This window comes from Dryobates pubescens, chromosome Z (genome assembly GCF_014839835.1).
Source record: "Dryobates pubescens isolate bDryPub1 chromosome Z, bDryPub1.pri, whole genome shotgun sequence".
Taxonomy (NCBI): Eukaryota; Metazoa; Chordata; class Aves; order Piciformes; family Picidae; genus Dryobates; species Dryobates pubescens.
The window spans coordinates 113,841,456-113,868,619 of NC_071657.1; the positions used below are offsets into that span (position 1 = coordinate 113,841,456).

The 27,164-nt window shown below is 41.9% G+C and overlaps 1 protein-coding gene across 2 annotated transcripts in view; it reads right to left on the reverse strand.

Annotated features, from left to right (window-relative positions):
- The window catches only part of CAMK1D (calcium/calmodulin dependent protein kinase ID), a 235,208-nt gene that overhangs the window by 120,849 nt on the left and 87,195 nt on the right, over positions 1–27,164 (reverse strand). For both annotated transcript variants that reach the window (XM_054178014.1, XM_009900264.2), the window contains exon 2: positions 11,797–11,928. In XM_054178014.1, the coding sequence (XP_054033989.1) occupies positions 11,797–11,928 (132 nt within the window). The remainder of the gene's footprint in view (positions 1–11,796; positions 11,929–27,164) is intronic.

The window sequence follows — 27,164 nt, forward strand, 5'->3', positions numbered from 1 at the left end:
AAAACTGTATGCAATACTAACTCCTTCCCAGCTGGAGTCCTTCCTAACTCATTCCCTACTGGAGTCATCCAGCATGGCTCCTCTGTATTAGTTTAAACTGCCATAGTTAGCTTCTGGTTTTCCCGTGGTTTGGGGTTTTTTTAAGTATCTATTCACTTCTCTGTGTTTCAGAGGCATGGTTTCCACAGTGGGAAGCACAGTCCCCGTGGAATCTGTGGGCTTCGCAGGGTCTGCAAAGGATAGCGAAAAAAGTAAATCCATCATGCATGATTTTCAAATTAAATTGCTGCTCAGAAGCTGACCCTGAACTGTAAAAAAAATAAAGTACCTGCCTATTCAAATTATTATAAAGCTATTTCCAGAGTAAGCTCTTGGGTTTATGCTCTTTCATCTTCCTAAACACAAGCAACAAATGCCCCACAACAGTCAGGAAGCCAATTCCTCTACCAAACTCCCTCCCTTTCACACCATTTCAGATATTTCATGTCCTTGGCTATCTGTCTCTGCTGTGTCTCACACCTATAGTGTCAGTGTGCTCCTAAAATCAGCTCTTCCTACTTCCCAGTTAACCAAGCCTCACAAGGGCACTTAATAAATCAGTAGGGTTATTACCAAATCCAGTGCTCTTTTCAGGACAACCATACACTGAAACTAAACATTTTTTTCTCCTTCTATGGTCCCATAAATCACTACATGCCAGGAGAACACTTCTAGCTACAATGTGCACATGAGGAACAAGTGAAATATTCTCCATGTGCCAAAGTGTGTCTCTAAGGAAGAGCCCCACTTAACCCTGCTTAAGAAAAAGCAGAGAAATTACACAAGACTAGTACCTACACAGGCAGAAAATTTAAGAAACATCCGTTTTTTCAATATCTCAAGAAACACATCCACAAGTAAATGGAAGTTAAACCCAGACAAATTCTCAGACAAATGGCAATAATAGAGTATTTTTTTGGAAGGAGTGTAGGAGAGGTTTTTGCTATGGGCTATGGCCCTTTTTTTAATGTATAGCAACTCAGGAGGCACTGAAAACCAGGAAAGGAGCACGTCTGCTATGTATAAAGCCCTGAGTCCACATTGCATGACTGCTCAAGACAAAGCCCCTCAACTCTCATAGGTGACATCAGTTTCAGCTTTCTTTCCACTTCTGCTTCGGCCTGAGATTCTCAAGGGATCCTCAAAGAGTCATGTAATCAAGTTCAATGAGTTTGAATTTTCCTATTGACCAGAATAGCATGAGATCACATTACTCAAGTCTATTTGTTAATGATGAGCACTAGTTTACCCATGCTGATGCCACATGGCTTGGACGTACGTTTTGCACACCATAAATGGCAAGGATGATGCCTTCAACACAAACACTGTGGGACATGCAGCAGCTTCACTCAACGCCATTTTTTTCACAAGTCCATAAAACACGGAAGGAAAACTTTCAAACTTCGCCAAGGTTTTCAACTTTCTTCCCATCAACCCAGTTTTAGTACCACAAGCAGACAGCCGTCACTATCACAGCAGCATTTTTATCTCCAAACAGGGAAGAACTGGTATCTCTCTCCATAAATGTCAATAAAGCTGCATCTTTGTGGGTCATGCCACATCCACTTACTTCTTATGACCCACACGAGAGAACATTTACAAAATCATGAAAAAGCCTTTTCAAGTTTGGTTAGAAATCCCCTATTATCTATTTGAAGAGTAAAATTGTGAACAGTCACTGTTTTCTGTTCTAATTACCATGCTTACAGCAGACACAGGAGTGACTGGATTGTTTTGCTCTGGAGAGATACTTCTTGACAAAATGTATAATGCCAAATATTGCTGCTGCATGTGGACTCTTCTGGTTTTGGTAGAGATGAAAAAGTCTTAAACAGATGAAAAACACCCCATGCTGATGGGTGTTTTCCAAACAAGTCTTCTAGCATGAGTTAACTATTGCACTTGGTGTCCAGACCACCAAGGTCTAAATCTGTTCCAGTTGCCTTCAGGGAATTGCTGCTTAGCTGAGGCTGTAAAGATATGTATGTGTGAGTCCAAAAAGGTCCCACTTTAATCCCTGGTGCGTCAGTCAAGACAGGGGATATGGCAAAGGTATGAAGATATTTGAAGCAGGCTGTTATTCTATTTGGTGGGAATCAGATGGATTATATATAGAAATTTTGGACTAATTTCAGAAAGAGTCATGGCTGGTCTGTAAAACCATATCTGGTACTCTTCACTGCTATGCATTTGTCAGTTGGTTTTGATTCAGTACAGAAATATAATATGAATTAAATTACTTGCTAGAGCTTCTTAGCATCCCTTCACAAATTATGGACCAAATTTTCAAGATGAAGAAAGCAATTCTGCTATTTATGTTTTTAAATGCCTTCAAAAGAGAAAGTGCTGTCTCTAAGAAAGTTTGAATTCATCTGTACCTACTCTCTTGGAACAAACAAAAAAGGGCAAGTAAAGGAGACAATAACATTCCTGCTTAGTGTAATGCTCCATAATATTAATTTGATAAGGTATCTGGCAAAGTAAAAGGTAGATGTCACATAGTCTTAGGGAAATTCACAGCCTGCTCACTAATACAAATTGTCAATATTGTAACTAACCCAGAGGTTTCTACACTTACAGAGATTTAAGACCTGAGTGATACAGGCAGATGACTCTGATAGCCAGAGAAATAGAAAAATGGATGCAATCAAGGAAAATATTAAGCTTTACTTTGAAAACTTATTTGACTAATGGGTTTAAAGTCCTATAGCTACAGAAGCACAGACTCCTACATGGTCACTCTTGATTCAGAACAAAACCAATCTATTCTGATTAAGCCAATGCCTTACAAATATAAGGCACAATGTAAAAATTATAGTTTCTGATTTTAAGAAGACAAATCAAAGTTTAATTTGGAACAAAACTGTCATCACCCTTTCCTTGGTCAGAGTGAGAAATAATGGCTGTCCACAGACTAAATCAGCATCTTGTATGTCTGTCTTGGTTAAAAACCAATGTCCATAACAAGAAATCTATTTTTTTCCTTCAAAACTCCTACTGAACAGAGTGTTGTATGAGTAAGCATTACAAGAGTGAATCAATATGTGTTACAGATGACAACTATAGATTTGGTTGGCCAAATACTAATTAATTTATGCAGCTGTCAGTTCAGGATACATTGGCTACATTCCAAGCACAGAGGTTGCTGTAAGGTTTGACCTGGTGCAGTTGAAAGTGAAACAAAGTGCAAATATTTTCCCATTTTATCATGCTAAGAGTCAGCCCACATCTGCCAACCTCTGGTTCAAGACACATGAAGAAGAGACATGGTCCAAAGATTGCAACCGTAATGAGACACAAAATACAACTATGATTCATCTTGTATGAATGCAAACAAGAGGTAGAAGTTGCCAGTGGAGTTGTTTTAAATTCACATTGTGGTCACACATCTACAAAACCATGGCCACCAATAACATCATTGGTCTAAGTTCATATAACGGAGGCAAAAAATGCAGCAACTTGTATTCATAAAGCATTTTGCATGCAGCTAAGAGCAAACAACTGCTTTAGACACGGAGTGCTCAGGAAAACTGTCATTTCTGTTAAGATTTCAGTTTCTGCCTTCTTGAACTGACAGTTTTGGAATACTTGTTTTTCCTCCTTGTACATTCTGATCCACTTAGAAATGTATATTTGATGATTTCCACAGCAAGTGAGATTTGAGCTCAGATGTAGCTGCATACCTTGAGGATGCTTCCAGCTGGCTGGGTGAATCCTACCTTGCATTTTTGCTTGGGTTCTTTTATGCAGTGCTTCACAAACCGTAACTAATTCACCAGTCGAATACTCCAGTGTTTTATGAGTTAATGCCATGGATTTTATTAGCACGAGAATAAGATAAAGGAGTTTCCATCAAGGTGTTTGGACTGTGGATGTAAATAGCTCACCAATCATCAAAGCATGATCATGCTGTAGTTAGAAATTAACTGGCTCCCAACAGTACATCACAGCAGTTTAGTACAAAAAACCCCTGAATTCCTCCAGCTGATTTTTCAAGATTAAGTCAGAGAAGACAGGCAAAATGCAATATGCTGATAATATTTTGACAAGTACATCTTCACTTTGCTAATGCCATGAAACCTTCCAACAGCCTTTCATACTCTTTACAAATGAAGAAATTACTTTCATGGGGAAAAACCAACAACTTAGTTTTGGGAAAAATATTCCAGATAATTTTTAAAGAATCTTGTGCAGAAAAACAGAAGATGAAGTGTTTTGCCCAGCAAAGCCACCTAGGACTGCAGCAGCTTTTAGGCACCAATACAACCTTGAAGATCTGGGCTGCAAGCACATGTGAAAATGCTTTCTCTAGTACTACTGCACCTCTAGCATCTTCTAAACACTACATTGTAGCACCGCCATGTACAGAACCATTACAATCTGTAACTGCCCATGCCTACTGTAGTTTGGGACAGATAGTTTCACAGCTGTGTGTTCTCCCATGCAAAGACTGCCTTACTTTCTCACTGACTCTGAGCTCCATAATCTCAAAGCAAAGCCATGTGCCAGCAAATTAAATAATTCATAGCTTTAAAAAAGTGTGTGTAACAAAGACAGACCTTATGCATCCAGATATAATGCTGAGTCATTTATCAAACTATTAGACATTATTAAATAGCCTTTATACATCTTAACAATTATTTCCTTCTGGGTAACAGACATATAACCAGATACTTGTAGCACTGAAACACAATTGTAACTATCTTCCTGAGTAATAAGTACTGGGAAATATCCATGGATTCTTGTTATTTAGCTAGAAGCTCTGAAAGGACCCTGGCTTTATTATTTTAGCTATGCACAGGACAGTATCCACGCAAAACACACATCTGCCACATAAGCAGACTCCAGCTAAGCCTGAAAAACACATTCTGCTGATTTGAACGCATCTTAGAGTGACTATTTCAGAAAGCAGCTGTTTCTTCCATAACACATAAAATTATTTTCCAAGATGGAGCTCTGAGCACCGATGTACTTTCATTCCCTCTTACTTGCACCCTCCTCCCAACACAGCTACATAATTTTTTCAGTTGAGTCAGGGTATGGGGTGACCTTGAAGAACAACAGTTATGCAAGTGAGATTTGGTAAACCATCACCAGGGAGGAGAGAGGACAGCTGCATTGTCACCCAGCAATTACAGCGAAATGACTTCTCACGCTATAACCTGCTTGAAGGCACAGAGCCATCCGTCCGCACAAGCACCGTGTGAGGGAGGCCACAGCCCACCCCTACAACTGACATAGGGCATGCTGCCTGCGAAGCAAACTGTGTAAGACAGAAGAAGAGGCAAGGGATGTTGTTTGTGTTTACTCTTTCAGAGGGGATTTTTCTCTCCCATTTAATGTATTTAAGATGCCTTGATCTGCTTCCCTACATCTGCTTACATCTAATCTAGCATGAAATACAATCCAGGCAGTCCTGGCTGCAAAGTACTCCCTTGTAAAGTTTCCAGCATCTCAGTAATCAAAAATGGTGTCAGCTTTGTTTCAGGTTTCACTTTTTCCCCACCCCACCCCACTTTTTTTTTCACTCACATGAATTCTCTGCAGCTAAATGATGTGCTTAACAAGTAGTCAATTGCTAGTGCCAAGGCAGAGCTGCCCTGTGCCATACCCACACATGTAGGGTCAGATTCACTTTTGCCTGAAACCTGAGAAAGGCAATTCATCCAGTCTGCATCTCCTTGATTCAGGAGATGAGCTCATGGTCTAAAGCTGATGTCAGCCTCCAGGCATGCCCAACTGTCCCCCTACCCTGAAGTGTTTTGTAGATTCTGGCTCCTTTCCATGCCTAACCTGCCTCCCTAGCACAGATACCTGCAGCAGCATCCAGCAGTAAGGGTGGCTCCAAGGGTGGGTACTGAGACCCCACCAGCCACCCAAACCAGCCCAGCAGATGCATGGGGACAACAGTTAAGCATATCCATGTGGGATGCCAATAAATGTATTCTTGGAAGGATCCTACTCTTCCAGCACTGACATCAACATCATTAATAGTACCACGGGGTATCATCCCCTAACTGGTTGCACTCTGAATCATCATTGGGGCTGCAGGGCCCTGCTGGGGTTTTGGAATGCCCTGGATTTTGTAGGCGGCAGGGCTTGGGCTACGGCTGCGTGGGGATGACAGAGTCAGCCTTTTGTCACCCCAGCGTGACTGCAGTGGCATGAGCAAGCCAGATTTTAACAAGTAAATCTACATAAAAGCTTTCTCTGAAAGTGATTACTTAATGTAACAACCAGCTGTCTCTTCAGTTCTTGCTGAGGCAGCCTATTTTCTCACCATTATTCACAGAGGGGAAAAAAACGGGGAAGCGCGGGGGGGAAGGCGAGAAGCCTGTTTGTCCCTAGAGCGAGCAAAGCTTCAGAGAAACAATGTTACCTGACAGACGCGCCAAGTGCTTTTTCTCTTTATTCCTTTCCTAAGCATCCCATTCATTTCTTTACAAGAAAAAGAGCTCTCACTGCTGAGGTGTAAAGAGGTAATTAGTTATTAACCCCTTAAATCTCAAGCCCACAGCTTTTTTTACATCAGGACGCAATCTAATTACCAATGCTTTTATGTTAGCACTTATCAACATGGGATCTGAGCATCTCCCAATTCCACTGGCTCTATACTCTACCTGTGTGACCTCACACAGAACAATAATATCCATAGGAGAGCATTAGTGGGCACCAGCAGAATCTCCAGACTGGGAAACTGGAGTACAGGACTATCCAGGCCAGGAAGGGCTGTGTTTTTTGACCCAGAGAGAGCCATGGCTTGAATAGATGGATCTGCCCCACAAAGCCACTCAAGAATGTTTACCTGAATTAATTAAATGACAACATTTATGTTAGGGCCCATTAAACTTCTGCACAGCCAGTTTTATCCAGAATTAATATAGCCTTCGATTATGAGTTAAATTGTGCAGAAAAGTTTAATAAGAAGTAACTAATGGGTTTCAAAGCTAAATTTGGACTCATCTTACTAAAAGCTCTCAGGTTAGCCCCATAGGGATGTGTCCTTACAAAGTGAAGAATCTGGGACAGAGAGATTTTAAGGGGATTTTGTCAATGGGACATCCTTTTGGAATGGAGCAAGGGACCTCTTTGACCAAAATCTGATTTATGGGAGAGCAGGAATGCCTACATGTTCACCCACTTTAGGAAAACCTTTCATTGTTGTTTTCAGTTTAGTTTTGAGATGGGTACAGCCCTGACCTCTCAGGGCTTTGCAGAAGGATGCCTCCATGCCTCTCTCCCTCCTCCTTACTATAGAAGCAGTTCATGGCTTCAGGGGCAGGCATATAAGGAGTGAGCAAGTACCAGGGCATGAATCACTGCCTGAATACCCAGTCAGCCCATCTTCCAAGGAAACAACAGTGGAAAGCACCAGCAGAATTTTAGCTAACCTACTAGAAACAGTTCAATCATGCTGTTTAACAGGAAAAATGGCTTCAATATGCAATTAGGCATGGCTCTAAAGATATTTAATGGTGCCTTCTCCCAGAGGATCTAGGAGAGCGAATAGGAAGGGGTGAGTGTAGGAGATACCTAAATAGTGTAGAAATTTATTTTTTAAATCTCTGTTCAGCAAAAACCAACCAAAGCAGAGTATTACTTGTTAGCTGAACAGTAGTTGCTTAACCAGACACTGATTTGTGCGCTTCACTGCTATTAAGTAATCAATACACCAAGGTTTAGGCTTATTGTTCTTCCCCTTGCTTTGCTCCAACTCAGCACCAAATCTGTATGATTGCGCAGGTATTACCCAGGAAGCTAGAAAATTTCTTGTGATCAGTGAGGTGCAGCCAAGAACAACAAAAAGACCAAGAAATCAGGCATATTTTTTTCTGACTCTTGCAGAGTTGGGGTTTTGGTTTGGGGTTGTGGTTTTTTGTTGGCTGGTGTTTTTTTAATTATTTTTTTAAATTGTTTTGGTTTTTTGTTTAATTAGAACCTCAGACTGGTGCTTCTCTGCAGGCCAGTTCCTCACATCACCTACTGCCTTCAGAAACCCATCTAAAAGACAGTTCATCTTTCAGCATGTTCACACCTGCACAATTACCATAAGTGGGAGAAATTTCCTCCATTCTACAACAAACAATGGAAAGGATTGCATTTACCTTTCTGCTCAAACCCAGAAAATGGTTGCTTTCAGAGCAGATTATGAAACTCCCCACATCTCCAGCCAGTAAAAGTCACACTAAAGTGACCATGTGCCATTGTTCCACACAGCCAGTTAGTTAATAGAGCTGTCATAATCCTGTTCTAGAGACTCAGGTTTCTTCTTTAAACACATTTTAAACCACAGAATGTTTCATACTATACTATAATAATAAAAAAAAATATTTAAAGCCTAAAAATTCCTGTGGTCATCCTTGCGGTCCTCCTCTGGACCTGCTCCAACAATTTCTTCTTGTTGTGTTGGAGGTGCCAGAACCAGACATGGTACTCCAGGTGAGGAATGATGCTCAGACTCTCACCTGATTTTGTGATGAGATGTAACATTTTATCCTGTGCCCAGCTACAGGAAGCCAGCACACAACCAGAAGAAAGAGCAATTGTTGGGCATCAGTGCATCATCTAACTGAAGAAATTAGGAACATTCCCCTCCTGATCTGATACCAAACACAGGTTCTTAGTGGGACTTTCACCATGCTCTGAAGCATGTCTTTGGGCCTGAGCTCAACCTACTCACCAATTTCACTGGAACAAATAACTGCCTAAAATTAGGCACTTGCTTAAACACTTTGTCAGGCTCAAGCTCCTGGATTAACTGCAGACTTAGTCTCTCCTGGCACGCCACTTGACAGCAAGCTCCTTCCCACTCCGTCCCCACCCATCTGAGTCTCGGGGGAATGTTGCCATGGATTTCCACGGGACACAAAAGAGTCCATATTGGAAGAGCCCTGTTAAGGTTGCTAGGCATAAATATTGACTTAGCGGCTCTTCCGCCTTTTTTCTTTTTTGAGAACAGATCTGTTGGCCACGGCTGGAAAAAATAAAATGATGGAGTATGCATGATTCACTCTGGCACTCACACAAACATGTAAATCAGTTGGCTGGCAGCTCGCTCCCCTGTTAGCAGAACATCGCTTCTAAATTGGCTCTTTTTTTATTTTTTTTGTCAGCAAGAGCCTCCAAGCCCACAGACAGGGAGATAAAATCTCCTACCTTCCATCTACTTCACATGAGGACTGCTGACCTCCCCCAACATAGAACATTTGATTAATACTTCCAACAGCTTTTTAGGTTAGACACTCAGAAGGACTGATGGGAGACTGCAACTGCTTTACCCTGGAGGTGTTCAAGATTTGACGTGGCACTTGGTGCCATGGTCTGTTCATGAGGTCTGTGGTGACAGGTTGGACTTGATGATCTTTGAGGTCGCTTCCAACCTTGGTGATTCTGTGAACTGCAAACCAAACTACAGGTAAAACTTCTTAGTCAAAAGTCTTTTGAATAAGGGCTGTCTCACAGAGAATAAATACTGAGACAGACAATGAATATTGTGACAGAAAGTCACACGGGAAGTCAGCAGCAGAAGTGAGAGGAGACCCAACAGTTTTGGTCATTGGATTACTGCTTTCACCACCAGGTTCTACTTCCTATAGATCTTTATGCATAGACTTTTAATCCTGAATGTAAGGAAAAAAAAATGGTTGGACTTGATTATCAAAATTGTTCTCTGAAAAGTTACTTAAAATACAACTTCAACACACAACATCATTCAAACCTTTTTCCATATTGATTCTGTCAGATCTGGATGATTTGGCGGGTTTGGCAGTGGGACAAAGCTCCACCAAAGCAGCCTGAATGTACATACATAGAATAAACCAGGTTGGAAGAGACCTTCAAGATCATCGCGTCCAACCCATCAACCAATCCAACACCGCCCAAGCAACTAACCCACGGCACCAAGCACCCCATCAAGTCTTCTAAAAACCTCCAGTGATGGCGACTCCACCACCTCCCCAGGCAGCCCATTCCAATGGGCAATCACTCTTTCTGTATAGAACTTTTTTCTAACATCCAGCCTGAATCTCCCCTGGTGCAGCCTGAGACTGTGTCCTCTTGTTCTGGTACTGCTTGCCTGGGAGAAGAGACCAACATCCGTCTGTCTACAACCTCCCTTCAGGTAGTTGTAGAGAGTAATAAGGTCACCCCTGAGTCTCCTCTTCTCCAGGCTAAGCAACCCCAGCTCCCTCAGCCTCTCCTCGTATATGAGATGCTTGTATGTACCTGGACATCTCCAGCACAGTCTGTCTGTCCCTAAAAACCTCCTCACCACACACAGGGACTTGAGCCACCTAAGAGTTCACAGAGGCTGCAGGGAGTATAATCAGGATTCCCCAGTAGAACCCTGTTTGACATACAACTGCAAGAACACAAGAACAGTTGCATTTCACAGCACTCAGCAGATGTCTACCAGAAAACAAGTACCTCATCAGGAAGAAGACAAAAATCTAATGATTGAATATAGAAGGAGAAAGTCCAGCGTTAGACAAGAGATCTTTCTTGAAAGGATCACAAGGAGTTTGTCCAGAGGCATAATGCAAAGCCAGAAAGGGAGACCTACATATTTAGATTTGCTTTGTATCCATCCTCCATGGCTCTACACCTTTCTCTTAGAGAACAGAGACCAGTTCTCCCTCCCAGGCATCCTCTGTGCACATCTACTTCAGAAGCAGCAGCTCAGTACATGGCACATTGAGGCCATGGCACCTCACAGTTCTGCAGGGCGGCCCAGGGCTCTGGCATCCTAATCACTAACTGGATGACACACAAGCTAGCCATCCCCACTCTGGTTTATGTTGCCAGAAACAAAAACAAAGATACGTAAATACCTTTGGAGCCTAGCAACAGCTGCTTAGGGTCTGCTCCACCTCTCTCAATTCTGTTTTTACAGACAGCTTTTGAAGGAGATAATTAATTGAACAGAGAAACAGGTTGGTATCCCATCTCCTCAACTGTCGTTTTCTAAGCATTTCCTCGGTGGTACATACAACTTCAATAGCGTGTCTGATAGCAAAGACGTCTGTTTTCAGAGTAAATACAATTACATGCAAAGCTTTTATTTGCAACAGCTAAGTGAAAGGCATCAGGAGACCAAAAAAATAAATAAATCTCTCTTAAGGTCCTAAAGTGCCCAGGACAAGAGACCAAGTAGATCTAATTGTATGAAATTAAGGAACTTTCCACCCATTCATTCTCCTGCCCTTGCAACTGGAATTGCAGCCTGGGTGCTGCCTCCTTGTTTCTCAGGAAATTGTTTGCAGAAGACAGAAACAGTTTACAACACAGAAGCAAGAAATTACCCAAATGATTTCTCTGCTCTGCTAGCTTAGGGTCACGGCTGATGCAAGGCAATCCTTACTGCAGGCCAATATTGCTGCTCTTATACCCACATATGAGTATCAGGGGACAAACACATACAGACAAAGACTGTTTCAAGCTGCCAGTTATTGGCCACTGTTACCTGTTATGGACATGGTAATGGTTGAGTTTTATGACATGTTCTCAATAATACTACACAGCATGCCAACATGTTGCATTTATCACCGGCTTTACATTTTACTGATTTGATAGTGGTCCAGCAATTGGAAGGCAGCTGCAACAAGTCCTTTCAGCTCTGAAAGTATTTTCAGCATCATTTAAATTCAAGTGAGCTTGTCTGCCTGTAATGGGCTGAACAATCTGCCAGTCACTCTTATCAATCACTGCTCCTACGTCTTAAAAGCAGGAGCTTAATCAAAGTGAAGGTCTGGTACTTACTTCTTCAGGACGGCAATTTCATTCTCTATGCTGCTTTCCTTCCCCTTCAGTGCCTTCTTGGGAATGCACTTGACTGCGAATAGTTTCCCGCTCGCTCTCTCTTCAGCCAAAACAACTTCAGAGAATGCACCCCTGAAAGAAGAAAAGAAAACGCCAAGCATTAAGTGGTGCTTTTTGGGAAAGCTGTTAACTGAAACATAACCACTGAATAGAGTGTGTCTAGTGTCTTTTGAAAGCTGCTCTTGTTAATTGCAACAACAGTGTGGCAAGCATCTTTCTTTGCCTCTACAAACATACACAGACATTTGCAGTCGCACAAAACACTGAAGGCTTACCAAATACAACCATCTTAATAGAGAACCATTGTCCAGCAGAGGTATGAGCAAAGCCTGAAAATCAGAAAGTACCATTTCTGCACACATGGGCTGGCTCTTGATTTGATGGATGCTGAACTTTTCCACTTCCTGAGCTTTTGGAGGTTTAATTCCCATAGCAACAAAAAGTCCCCAGGACTAAGTGCTGCATCAGTCCCAAGAATGCTCCTGGTTCCTCAGTGGTGACCACAAAAGGTCAAGACCTCTATTTTGGTCTTCCCCAGCAGCCCAGAGCATGTTCTCACCATTGGCTCAACCATGACTCAGGGTAGCAGAGTCAGAATTTCTCTGTATAAACAAAATTATTCCACAACACAAACTGCTGTGTATGTAATCACTAAAGCCAAAGAATTGGCTTAAATCACAAGTCCAAATGTCAGCCTTAACAGCAGCCTACCTCTGGTTACCCCAGAGAGGATTACACAAATAAACAAACTTCAGCATAGCAGCCAGTTGCTAATTGCCCAGAGTGGGCAGTGTCACTTCATTAGGTTATTACATAACTTTGTATGATTCCTTGCACTCTCATTCTTTCCTCCAAAGCATCTGGACTTCACTGGGGAGAAGCCAGGAAAACTTACAGTCAGTACTATACACACATTTTTTCTGAGTATTTGAGCATCACTCAGACAATCTTGGTCTGAGCAGACCTTTGCTCTGGCATATTAGGGCTATTCTCACGTCCCAGTGCTTATCACTTGTTTAGCAGTAAGGTGCTAGGTAAGACAGAGCATTGGCCTGATAAACAACAGCAAGTCTTTGCTCCTATTCACCAAAACCTCCTCCTGAAGCACCCACTTTGTCAAGAGTGATCACAGACAAGAACTTGTCAAACCAGGTCACAACTGAAGGATCCACCAGCTGAAAGTTCCTAATCTATTTATTCAAAAGAAGAAGGACACTTTCCCTTATTATTATTCTGCCATCAGTATATCATTCTGCTCTTCTACACACCTCTCTGCAAAAAGAGCTCAGGAGCACACTGAGCAAACCCAATCATGCTCCAGCCTGCTCCTAAAACTCTACTGCCAACTTTCTCTGACTTTCATTGCCCACAACTGCTGCTTATCTAAGATGTTTGCAATAAACAGAGACATTTACTTTCCTGGCCAGGCTCTTCCTTTTTAAGTCATGCACTTTGATGACACAACCAAGAGGCTGTGACCTCACCAATGGTTCCCAAGTTGCAAAATGACTGAATGAATCATTAAGCCAGTGGATAAGTGGATAAGCAATGGGAAGAGGTTGCTGATTTGGAAAGAAAAGTTCATGTTTACTCATAAATGCTTTTATAGCCAGCAGTGACATGGAAATAGTGACAAAAGTTTAGGAATGGATGAAAACACCACAACAGTTTGCATGACAGCTTGTCTACATGTGTCAGTGACCCTTTGAACCAATAATGTTTTGCCTCATTTTTGCCAGGAAGGACAGACTCTGACCACATTTACATCACTCCAAGTATAGCAGTGATGCACTGTGTTCTGCTTTGTCTGTAATCTACCACAACATGTCAGAGCATCATGGACTTCAATTTAGAGTCCACGCAATGGATGCTAATGGCTTGTGCACTCAAGGCATCCAAAGTGTTTTTAAAGACCTTTTCTTGGCTTTCCTATTATCAACAATCCTAGTCATTCCATTCACCTAGTAAGGTTTCCATCCTGACCCTCATGCTTGGGACAATCAGACTAGAACTGCAATAAAATCCTTTTACTGTAAAGCGCTGAGACCTCTCAGTGTTTATCAGCTTGGGCTGCAGACCTGCCCTCAGAAACACACAGGACTGGTCCCAGCTATACTTCATGAACCCCTTAAGCCCCACCTGCTTAAGCTTCCAACACTACACTTCACTGCAGCTGTGTCTTGAAGAAGCTTTTCACCTTCAGTTAAATGCTGTTAAAAACATCATATTCATACCAGTTGTTTACTGATCACAGAGCTCCCCCAGTGTTTATGGTGTTATAAAAATACAGAGAGCTCCCATACAAAATTGGACTTCATTGCTGTTCTCACTCAACAAAATAAAGGAAATCTCTTTATATCACTCTATGCAATACGGCCAACTTTGGGAAATGCCTCTGTTTCAGCCGGCTTCACCATTTTCCCGGATTTCTTCTCCACTTACCAGGAGAGCAATGAGGTTCAATGGCTGAAAACAGCTTCTGTGAATTTAAATTAAATTCTTTTGGAAGCTCCAAGCTATCCATAAACCTCAGTTCTGTATCTTCTTAACAACCTTTCTCATTAAAGCATGAAATAAGCTGAACCACAGCTACAGTGTTCACTCACATGTCAACCCTGGGCACTGACAGGGTGCTTTTTACATCAAGTCATATAGGAAGCTATGGCGTGAACTTGCTGGTGCTGGGAAGAGCCCTCAGGCAATAGCAGTGGAGGTGGAAGGGAGGAGGGTGGAGGGGAATGCTGGGGTGGATCTGCTGGGAAAGCAGGAGGAAGATGCAAAGTAGCTTGCAGTATCCTGTATACTATATGTGCTCCTGTGTTTACAGAGCAAAGGGTGAGGAAAAATCAAGTAAAAAAAAAAAAGAAAAGAAAAAGAGAGAAAAAGAGAGAGAGAAAGAGAAGGGAGGAAACAGATGCAGACAGGGATCAAAGAGTTAAACACAGACTGAGAGGAATGAGGGTTATAGGGCAAGAAGAAAGAAACAGTAGCAGGGAGCATCAGCAAGGAAGACAGCAAAGATACCCCTGGAGTCTGCTGGAGTCAAGGGAGAGTCAGAAATAACAATGAAAACACAAGCAAGAAATTGTCATAATTTCAAACACAGAGTTGAAGTCAACCAACCTTAATGCTCCAGTCCAGCCCCCACAAAACCTCTCTTGACTCACACATGAATAGATAAACACCAGAGAGCGTGTCAGAAAGACAAGGCTCCTCTTTTTCTTGCTAATAGCAGTATAACTCACAGCAAGCTCTCCACCTCCTCAAAAAAGTTCCACAGAAGCACCAGCCTGGCAGGCTTGCTAAAGAAGATTTCCCCCACAGCCCCCTCAAAAAACCTGGTGTGCCCATTAAAATTGAGACATTAATGAAGTAATTTATCTCTTGAGAATTTATTACAATTCTTTATTTAGGGTTAAAAATCAACTAAAATCATTATACAAAGTTGTATAAAGATGTATGGGCTTGCATTTTACACCAACAAAGTGGCAGAACGTGGTTTCCATTAATCATCCTCAAGTAGTGTTACATAATAAAAGGGCGGGAAAAAAGAAAGGATACAGAAGATGACAGAGAACCAGAATGCTGCATGTCTGCAGCTCAGATAGGGCTCCAGATTAACACTACTTCTCCTAGAAAGGTACCACACGTTCTCTACAATGATGTGATATTCCCAAGACTCGCAACTCACGTGCCAGTAACCCCATGATCATCGACCCAGGAAGAGATTCAGAAACCTCCGGGTGAATCTTGTATTCTGAATTATGAAATCTTGTTTGAAATTTTGTACATGGAAACACACCATTTCTAACAAGTACACAGGTGAACTGAGGTATTTTACATTCAGTGAAAGAATGAGGAAGGTGGAACCATTCAGAGTGGTTTATTCTCCTTTTCCCCAAAAATATGGTCCAACAATTATTTCACACACTGATACAGACTTTATTTTTTTAAGGGAGAAGTTAATTGATTAAGAGGTGTGATTTTAAAGATGCCTTCAGTGGTTAGATGTCAGAAATAGGTAACTGCAAACTCTCCAACATGTTTGGGGAACCCAGTCTTCATCTCTCTGAAGAAGGGCTTCAAGCCCTTTCAGCATTTTTTCCTTATCCTGCCAAGAAATTGTAAAATAAATAAAAAAGCATCATGGTTTTGAGGAAGTAGAACAGTGGTGGAAGCAGGCAAGTGAGAAACTTCTGCAAAATTAAACCACCTAGATAGTTGTTGAAATAAGTGTTTGTCAACTAAGCCTATTTTTGAAAGTCTTGACCATGTTATCACTTATCAACTCTCAATCAACTCTCTTCAAACTTCCAATTAAAGTATAGAATAATTTTATGATCTACGTCATTTTCATATGAATTAGGAACCACATAAGAGAAAAAAAATATAGTGGTTAAATCATTTGATTTAAAAAAAAAATAAAAATTGATTTAAAAAACTTTAGGCTCAAGGTGAGGAGAAAGTTCTTCACTGAGAGAGTTGTTAGCCATTGGAGTGGGCTGCCCAGGGATGTGGTGGAGTCACTGTCCCTGGAGGGGTTCAGCAGGGGATTGGATGTGGCACTTGGTGCCATGGCCTAGTCATGAGGTCTGTGGTGACGGATTGGACTTGATGATCTTTGAGGTCTCTTCCAACCTTGGTGATACTGTGATAGTGTGATTTTTCATATTGAGATGATGGCACATTCTAGAAGGTAGTTGAGATGTTCTGACTCCTCACCCCTTTGCACACAACTGGACCATGCAGCATCCTATGCGATGTCCATCTTTCATAGTTTAAATTTGTTCTAATCCAGTTATTTTCTTTATACTTAAAGATTAGGATTTCAAGATTATAAAGTGGAATAAGAATGACATTCACACCCAAACAGATTGGATTTTGTATTAGAAAGCACTGCTTGCAAGGCTAGGATACCCTGCAGATCAAACCAAAATAAAGGCCAAATAACTTTTTCCTTTATATGTTTGAACTATAATTTCATATGAACACAACTTCTGAACTACAATGAACAACATATACTCTGACAGCATATCAGTTCTGATTCATCAAAAAAATAAAATTGATGTCACAAAAATACTGACAAAAATGAAGACAGAGTTGATGGAGAGAGAATTTTTTTCCCTCCTTCTCCATGTTGAGCAGCTTTTCACTGCATTAGCAGGTGCTCTGTCATACCAAATCAACAGACACAGTCAGGAAACGGATTTCACATCTTCGGGCTGTCTATAGCTAATGATCTTAATTATGACACAGTTGGCTTTCTGTGTACTTTGCCCCAGCCAAACCATGGGGAAAAAAATAGTGAACACTCATCACTTGAAAATTATACCATTCACAGATTTCATTGGGTTGGAAGGAACCCTCAAATGTCATCTTGTCCAAACCCTTCCAGTGTGCAGGGACACCTCCAACTAGATCAGGCTGCCCAGGGCCACATCAAGTCAGATCCTGAATGTTTCCAGGGATGGGGACTCAACCACAACCCTGGTCAAGCTGTTCCTGTATTTCACTGCTCTTATTGTAAAGAACTTCGTCCTGATGTCCAACCTAAATCTACCCTCCTCCCATTTGAATCTGTTACCCCTCACTCTATCACTACAAGGCCTTCTAAACAGTCCTTCCCCAGCCTTCCTGTAGGTCCCCTTCAGATATTGAAACGTAGCTATAAGGTCTCCCCAGAGCTGCCTCTTCTCCAAGCTGAACAGCCCAAATTCTCTCAGCCTGTCTTCATAGAAGAAGTGCTCCAGTGCTCTTATCTTTGTGGCCCTCCTCTGGAAACACTCCAGCAGATGCATGCCTCTCTTGTTATGGGGGCCTCAGAACTGGACATAGTACTCCATATTGAAGATCACCAGAGATGGGAGACTAACTGAATCAAAGTGAGACCAAAAAAATTAAAGGTCATTCCTGTAGCATGGCTTTGGCAACCACATGCAAGTTCTGCTCCTTGACTCCTCAAAGAGAGGTGACTTTGAACTGCACCACAAGCAGAGGCAGGTATGTTAGGAAAAAAAAATCTTCTCTGGAATTCTCACAGCTTTTTCTAGCTATTTTCATTCATCAAACACAGCACCAACCCTGCAGTCCCTTCTATGGCAGTGCTTCCTCAACCTGGGCAAGAGCAGAACAACCAGGATCACTGTACTAACACTGGTATTTTTATCCTCTCTACTCATTTAATTTCCACTAAGCCATCCAGCCACAATGAAAATGCTCTCTTCTACTTTGGACACTGATGAGCATCCACTGTAACACCAGACATGGCCCTGCCCTGGGCTGTATCTGACCCTGATTCCCCTCCACAGGGCTGATCCTGATCCCTGCTCATAGTGATGTCCCACATCAGGAGATGCCTGATGCCTGAGGCTGCTATTACTCGTTACAGATGATGAACAGCACTTTCAACTGTGCCAAAATGTTGTTTGTATAGCCTGACAGACACAGAGACAACAATGGCAAGGGGCAAAAAGATACTCTTTGTGGGCTTTCCTGTAGCAAGAAGCTCTATTTTGGACCATTGACATGTTTCTCTGTGCCCTGAGCCAATGCCCCATACCAATAGTCTCAGCATTTTGTCTAAGCTGGAAGCTATATTAAGACCATTGGGGTATTCCAACTAGCAGCCACTTCCCCAGTGTGAGAGAAGCCCAGGAATCATCAGTGATGGGCAGCACACCTCCAGCTCCAACTAAATCTCTTCAGCTAGCTTGCTGTTATTATTGGGGAGAGAGGATATAAATATCAATATCTCTGCTGGGACTTACAGCTGAAACCATAACAGAGACACTTATACATAGAATACATAGAATAAACCAGGTTGGAAGAGACCTTCAAGATCATCGCGTCCAACCCATCAACCAATCCAACTCCGCCCAAGCAACTAACCCACAGCACCAAGTACCCCGTCAAGTCTTCTCCTAAAAACCTCCAGTGATGGCGACTCCACCACCTCCCCAGGCAGCCCATTCCAATGTGCAATCACTCTTTCTGTATAGAACTTTTTTCTAACATCCAGCCTGTATCTCCCCTGGCGCAGCCTGAGACTGTGTCCTCTTGTTCTAGTACTGCTTGCCTGGGAGAAGAGACCAACATCCGTCTGTCTACAACCTCCCTTCAGGTAGTTGTAGTTGACAATATCATACTGCAGGCAGAAGTTCTCCCCACCGTAAACCAATTCGGTTTTGTCCTACTATTACAAGGCAACTTACTGCAGCAGAATGAGCAGCACAAAGCTATTGTTGTACAGAGTCACCAAAATTGTTTGGATTTGAATGTAACAACTTTTCTTTTTTTTGGGGGGTGGGGAGGGGTGGGGAGTGCTATTATCTACAATTGCAACAACTGCTTACTGTTTTGACTGGTTTTATCACCAGAGTCAGCTTCAAGAATTTTAATGCCAATTTGAGCCTTATAATTTCTTCTGGTTTAGCTACTCAATATTTAATACTCTCATGTAAAAAGAAAAACAATAAACCTCAAACAAACAAATAGAAACCAAAGCAAAAGCACACCACAACAAACAAACCAACCCCCTCTTCCCTAGTAAAGTATCAAAAAAGCCTAGAATTAAGACTGAAAATCCATGTCATCTAGTTAAAAGGAAGCTACTTGGAGAGGAGAGACTTCTGTTGAGCTAGAAAACACCAATTCAAAGTTCTGTATTATAAAGCATGAAATTACAACAATATAGTCAAGGTTGTTTTGTTTACACCTCTGCCTCTGCCCCTGGACCACCGTCACCAGATTACAACCACATCCTTAATAGGAAACAATCATTTTTATTCAAGGAAAAACTGCTGGAAACCAATCAAACTGTTCTGCAGTTGAAATGAGTTCCTATATTCCTGGATGAATTTCAGATTCATAGCAGGGCATGGCACACACTACTAGCAGCTCTTGTCGCTGAGAAACTCCCTTCCCTTTCTTGTAAAAGTGAGGTTGTGAGGCAGCATCAGCAAAGGTGCTGCACTGCTCCCTTGCACCTTGAGCACTTTCCTCTGGCAGCTCAGCTCCCACTTTAAGGGCCAGAACGGAAACACTAAGTCTGAAACCTATGTTGCAATGCAGGCAGCAGAGCAGTGCTGGGATGGCTTCCAGCTCTGTAGATGGGAAATCCCCTGGTGCCTGGGGCACTCCAATTCATGCACCAGCAGAGTGAAGGCACCAAAGAACACAGCCAAGGAGACTCCAAGGCAAGAAAACCCATTACATGCAGAGCAGAGAAGGGCATACAGGCTTCAGTGCCATAAAACTTAGGTTCAAAGATGAATAAATCACTTAAAGCAGAAGTGAAAAAGAAGCCAAACAGAGAAATTTCTACAGATCTCTTTCCTTTCTGAGATTAACTAATTTGTTTTAGCTGCTGGTGTGTGCTAATTTAATAGGATGCTATGTAGTCTGTTCTGAGACAGTGATATGCATGGATGCTAAAAAGGGAAACTGTCCCAGTACAGATCCCCAGTCATGTTTGTTATTACTGTCCTCTTCTTTCCTGAACTGTTTCTCCATTCTGATTAATCCTGACCCTTATTAGAAAGGGAAGTACTGTCTTTAAAAGCTTCTTACATTGCATCCTCCATGGCAATCACAGTAAAGCTATCTAGAATCAAAGGCAAAACACACAGCTTTCAGTACTGAGCTCTTCCTTCCATTACATACTTCACAAATGAGCTGTTCAGCAGTTTATTTTCTACACTGATGATTGCTTTTTTCCCAAAGCAACTATTTAAGAACCCTTTTTCTACTTTCATCTTAGAAAACAAAAGGAGCTCATTGTCTCCCAGGGTTTATCTGATGGCAGCATTCTCATAAGCAAATAACCTTTCTTCTAATAATCTCAAATCCTTCTTGAGGCGCATGTGATCTCCATAATCTTTTTCAAAGCACTTCCCTTTTCTGACACTGATATATGCAAGATCTGCATTTCTGGAGATTCTGGAGACAACACATCTGATTTCTGATGTCCTTATCTGGTCATATAAAGCAGATTACACTGATCTGATAAAGCAAGTTTCCTCTTCCTTGACACAGAAGAGATACAGCACTCCATGGCCCTCTCCAAGAGGATGAACTAATTAAGGAACATCTAGATGACATTGCATCTTCTAAAGTAAAGCAAAGACAATGTAGACATATCTTTGCTTGCAACAACTCCCATGTTCCCCCTAAAGAGAAGGTCTTCAGTTAGGATGATACTATCAACTGTCTAAAGATTAAGCAAGTTCGCAGTTGTGCAAATCTAAAGCACAAAGGAGTTTTGTCCAAAGGTGCCTGGACTTTCACAAATCCAAGGTGCAAAAGTGTACAGGGCACCTCATTCCTTCAGGTGGCATTTATTTCTCTACAAAACAAAACCGAAGTATCAGTTCTGATGGTCTTCCTCAGTGATCATAAGCAAACAAATGCATTGCTTTACATGTGATTTTCAAACACCAGCTCTGTCTTCAATGAATTGTATGGCCTGTTCCACAGATGAGGGACCTGAAGAACAGGAGCCACGTGGACCGACTCACCTTACTCTAATTTTAATTTTTTTAAAGATGGTAATTTTGTACAATCTAAAAGCACACACTCCTCCTGTACTCAAAGAATCATCAACAACAGATTGTTATGTCCCATCCAAATAATATATTGAAGGCAGCACACTACCACTCTGTAGGGATCCATAAACCCTCACAACCAAAAATCTCCTGCTCCATTTGCTTCCTGTCTCTGGTCAAAGAGATCATCTGAAACACGCAGATGTTAGTGCCAAGATGTCCATCAGGCAGGTGCAATTAAGTTAGATGAATTTTCAGCCTTAGGATTTGGTCTTGCTTCAAGAGAAACCAGAGTCTGACCACCAAAAATGAAAGTCCTCTGACCATATCTACATGACTAATGATAACTTCTAAACTATTCCCTCACAGCTCCTGTCACACTCGAGAGATGTCCAAGAGAACAGTGCTGGGGTAACTAACACTGGTCAAAAAAATCACACTCTAAACACACCTCTTCTTCTTCACTCAGAGCAAAAGGAGCCTAGGGGAAGAGGTTAAGATGTCCATAGTGCGGACATTTTGAAGGCTAAGGCAGACAAATCTCCTCCCCAATTCACAGGACCACATATTCATAACAAAAGAAGGATTAGAACTTTTAAGGCTTCTGTGTTCATGATCACAGCACAGTGCTTGCCTGTTGCAGGGAAAAATTTAGATTTCTTGATCAACCAACAAAGCCAAGGTACAGCTCCTAGGATGTGCCTTGTCCAGTTTCATCCTTTGGACTTAATCTACAGTCCCCAGTAAGGAAACACTATCTGTGATCATGATGAGCAGCCATCAAAAGAGGAGGCCACAGGATTTACATAGAATACATAGAATAAACCAGGTTGGAAGAGACCTTCAAGATCATCGTGTCCAACCCATCAACCAATCCAACACCCCCTAAACAACTAATCCATGGTACCAAGCACCCCATCAAGTCTTCTCCTGAAAACCTCCAATGATGGCGACTCCACCACCTCCCCAGGCAGCCCATTCCAATGGGCAATCACTCTTTCTGTATAGAACTTTTTCCTAACATCCAGCCTGAATCTCCCCTGGTGCAGCCTGAGACTGTGTCCTCTTGTCCTAGTACTGGCTGCCTGTCACAAGCACATCTGAACAATTCCCAGTGTGTAAGAGCCCTTATGTGCTGCTCTGAAACTCTAATTGGCTTGTTCTTATCTTGTTGCTGTCTGTCCATCCAGTCCTGCATATCTGCTTTAAATATTTGGACTAAAAATTGTGTGTATTCTGTATCCTTGGCCACTGTAAATTGTAGCTTAGAATTTGAAAAAAAAAAAAAAAAAAAAAAGAGAGAGAGAGAGAGACACAATTTGGTACAATGGAATACAAATTGTGAAATTGTGCAAATTGTTTCATAGCTCAGAACTGAGCTTTGAAGGGATAAACCACTGCAGGATATCCTCAACTCCATCTGCAGCCTTACTTCCAATGCCCATCTCTTAAAACACTAGAAAAGTGTTTGCTTTCCTAATCCCCAGTCTCCTCACTCATGTGAACAAGCAGTTTCATGTCTGAGCTGAGGTGCATTAAGAGGTCTTAGCTAATTGGTTTGCCTAGTAACCAGCAAGCTTGAAAATAAACATTTTGGCAAAGACTAATTTGGTGTATACCGAAGTTAGCAGGCCCTTCTGAAACTCACAGATACTCCTGCCAAAAAATGCCATGTTTGCCATGTGTTCTTATTTCAGTCTTTATGACTCAAATCTCAGTTCAAAACCAGCTTTCCCTCTAGCTTCCATTGACATGGAGTTCCTCCATGGCTCCATGTTTACAGTGCTATGTTGAGACTATTGAGGTTACTCACAAAATAGATGCAGCATCAGCACAACTTTCCTCTTCTAAAATTATTGTTATGACCCTCCACACACTCTGAAGGAACATTTTTTGATGTCACTGGAATTGGCCAAAAGAAAATTCCCTAGGAGATGTAAGGAACCAGAAGCAGTACTAGCTTCCATGCAAACCATGCCTAGCCAAAAAGCATTAATCTAGATGAAGCACAGAGCAGATGAGGCCTGGCAGCACAGGTGCTCTGGGTTTATCCCATGCTTTTAACAGCAGAGAAAAATCAGTGACACATACAACCCCATTCTGAGGATGGGAACCATGTCTGCCTTCTGGTGGCTTTCCCTTATGATTGTAGAAGACAGCATCATGAGGGAAGGAGTCTCTCCAGCATGGCAGACCTGCGCCAAAGCAGCTGAACCCATTGAAGAATTAGAGAGGCACTGGTGTTTCCTGCATTTCATCTGAAAGTAGGACACAACTCCCCAACCAAACTGTTTGGTCTGGTCCATGACAACCATTAGCAGTGAGACAGACATTTACACCTCTGTCATCCATGAAAAGGCTTTAGATTGCTGGTTTAATAGCAACCAGTTTAGTCTTCATAGAAAGTAGTCACTATTTATGAACCCTGCTGGTAAGGAGATGAAGAGTTAAGGCTTCCAGATCTGCCTAGAAAAGCTGCTTCTACTGAACTTACACCTGATTCATCTGAACCATGACAGACTTCATCTACCCACAGCTTCAGCAGACAGTACAAATACATGACAGTGCTGGGCTACTTGTGCCCTCAAACTTCAACTCCCATTCTTGATGGAGCAACAGCACAGGAAGAATCATCTCAATGCTCCAACCAGCTTTACAAACACCAAACAAAGTGAACTGCTGCACAGGGAGGACCTTCTGTTATTGGAAAACTTCAGCAAAACCATCTGACAGCAAGGCTGGTTCCCTTTATCTGAAATGTAATCACAGCACATTAGAGTCTCATAACACAATGCTGAGTTTCCTAGGAGATGACTGCCACGTGCCCTGATGAGTTTTAAGAATTAAATTTCTCAGAACTCATTTCCATCTCAGGTTGATGTGCTACACACATATCGACAATCACCACCACCATGCTTCTTAGCCTTTATGTGGGTCCAGGTAAATCAACCCAGACTTTGGATGACAGGTGTGAGCAGTATCATGATATGCCTGATGAGATGAATGAGGGTGGTAAGACACAGGTCTTCAAACCTGGCAGCAGTAATTTCTGTCTTTTTTTGGAAGCTGTTGCATAATTCCAAACATGAATAAAAAGGAAGCAAAATATTACCGTCCCAAGTAATGTGCAACCCAGATGAAAGTCCCCCAGAAGGAATGCAGCAAAACACTGGCAGAGTGACAAGGAACAGGGAGAACTGCAGGAATCTCTCTCCCAGTGCATGGTAAAGGTTATCTGAGAGCCAACTCCCAAAAATACAGCGTTGCAGCAGTCCACTGGCAGTGAGCTGAGGAGCAAAGCCAAGCCTGATCCAGCTGCCACAAGTTGTGTGTAGTACAGATGTTCTGTGGTTTGCATGCCAGCCCACAGAAGAGATGGGCTGTGGAGTATTAAAAGTTGATTAAAACCAAAAAGCTACCAAAAGTCCAGAAATTTGGCCTTCTGGGGAACTTCTTTTTATTGTCATTGAGAAAGTTTGGAGGGGAGGAAGGGGTGAACACTTAGACCTGACAGCAAGTGCACAAGTGGATCCCTGGGGTCATTTTAGGAATGAATCAAAATGAGACAGTTCCTCCCCACCATGATCAGAGGAGGAGGTTCACTATGAAGAAATAAGTTTAGAGCCCTTTGAAACATGACATTTCAAAAGGATGTATATGAAATTGTTCAAGTAGCAGAAAAAGCATGAGACTTCCTTGGGGAAAACAGTTTTGCTTTCTGTTATGCGTAAGAGCCTAATTTGATTAGAAACATTATGGTCCCTTTGAAACAAAGTTCTTTCCCATTAAAATATTTCACTTCCTAGGGGGAAAACTCATTCAAAGCAAATAGAGACTGGAGGATCCTGGAATCAAAACTCCTGTGGCTTGCCCATGAAATTTACTGGTTTTATCTGGTTAAAGAAAGGCAAGAAGAAGGCAAAAATGCTCAACAGGGTTTAGCAGCAGGGTCTCCCCTGTCCAAGATTCTTCTTCAGTAACAGCCATTAGCATCTATTTAAAGAAAAATAAATAAAGGTAAGAAATGGAGCTCATGCAGCATAAGACTGGACCCTCCCCTCTTATCTCCCTAGCCACCAACAGTCAGTGATAAAGGAAAGGGATCTCTATTCAAGTAAGTTTGTAACTTAGAATCATACAATGTTTGGGGTCAGAAGGGACCTTTAAAGGACATCTAGTCCAACCCCCCCGCAGTGAGCAGGGACATTTTTTCACTAGATCAGGTTGCTGGAATGTCTCCAGGGCTGGAGCATCTACCACCTCTCTTGAAAACAATGTTGCACCAATAAATTGTAAAAAATTTATTCCCTATTACCTAGTCTGCATCTCCCCACTTTGAGCTTAAAACCATCACTCCTTGTCCTATCACAACAGCTCTTTCTGTAAAATCTGTCCCCACGCCTTGACCCATCATGTCTTAATCCCTTTCCCTTAACACATTTACACTTCAAATTTCAGACTCCTGTAGAACTGAGTTGCACTGAGTACAAATGGCATCTAAACCCAGTTCTTCTTGTTTGTCCATTATACATTTGCTGCTCGATAATTTCTTTCTATAACTCTCCAGCAAAACACGTTGTAAGTATGTTAGGTAACCAGCTGCTTTCCCATATCACAAAATGGGTTTTAATCACAAATACACTGAATGGTTTCTAAACTGGGACTCCACTCTCAACCTACCGTAGAATATATGTGAGACAAAAATAAAATTCTTAGGAGAAGAGTTATAACCTCATGCTCTGTGCTAAATCTTCAGTATCGTGTTTAATTTTGAAAGAAGAACTTTAAAATGAGGAAACTTGTTAAACAAGACATGAGCAGGCCCTAGGAGACAGAACCAGGAGAATTAAAACTCACCGGATGCATAAGGACTGTTTGAAAACATTGAGGCTTGAAACTCAGAACAAAGACATACCCCATGTCAAGAGACTCAAGAAACAGAGAAGTCTGGCAGGCCAAGCAGTTGGGAAGTATGAGAAGACAGGCAGAAGTAATAAAGATTATTTTGCACATATCTGTGGTGGTGTGCTTCCCACTACCCCTTCCCTGCTCAAGCCACCAGCAGGGGTTGTGATGACTGTCTGAGGCTTACTCAGGGCTTTAGGGGATGGATGGCAATGCAGTAGCCAAGGGCTGTCTGAAACTGTGACCCAGGTGTCTTGCTGATATGCAAATATGACTATAAATCAATCATGTTACTCTATAAATAGTGGACAGCCCAGGGCTTGTTGAGCTCTCCAACACAGCAGCAGGCTGCATGCCAGGATCTCCCCTTGCATAGGGACACCTCTCAAGGTTACTCTTTGAGGTTGAGAGATAACTTGCAGCAACAGATTTTAGGTGACTAATAGCATGCTAAACTCTGAAATCTTAGCTAAGTGATAGAAAAGATTTATTGTGCATAATTTTTTGACATAAACCATTGACCAAGTCTGGGACAAGGATTGGATCCAGTCATATGTGAACTCCTCTCTGAGAAGTTTAGAAAGCAAGGGGGTCCTTTGCGAACTTCATAACTCAGTTGGAAAATCTCCCTTACAGTTTTGCTTGACCCTCTTCTCTATGCAGTAAATAATCTAGTGTAGCTTGCCATCCAATCTTCTTAAACCACTGCCCCATTTACCCATTAACTTTGTTAGCACTTTATATCAATAAAGTATACTGCTACTTCTCTCTTACTAGTGAAGTTCATGACTCCATCTGTGACAGTATCAGAAACCAGAAGTGCACCAGACTGCTGACAGACCAGGATGCAATCAAGTATAG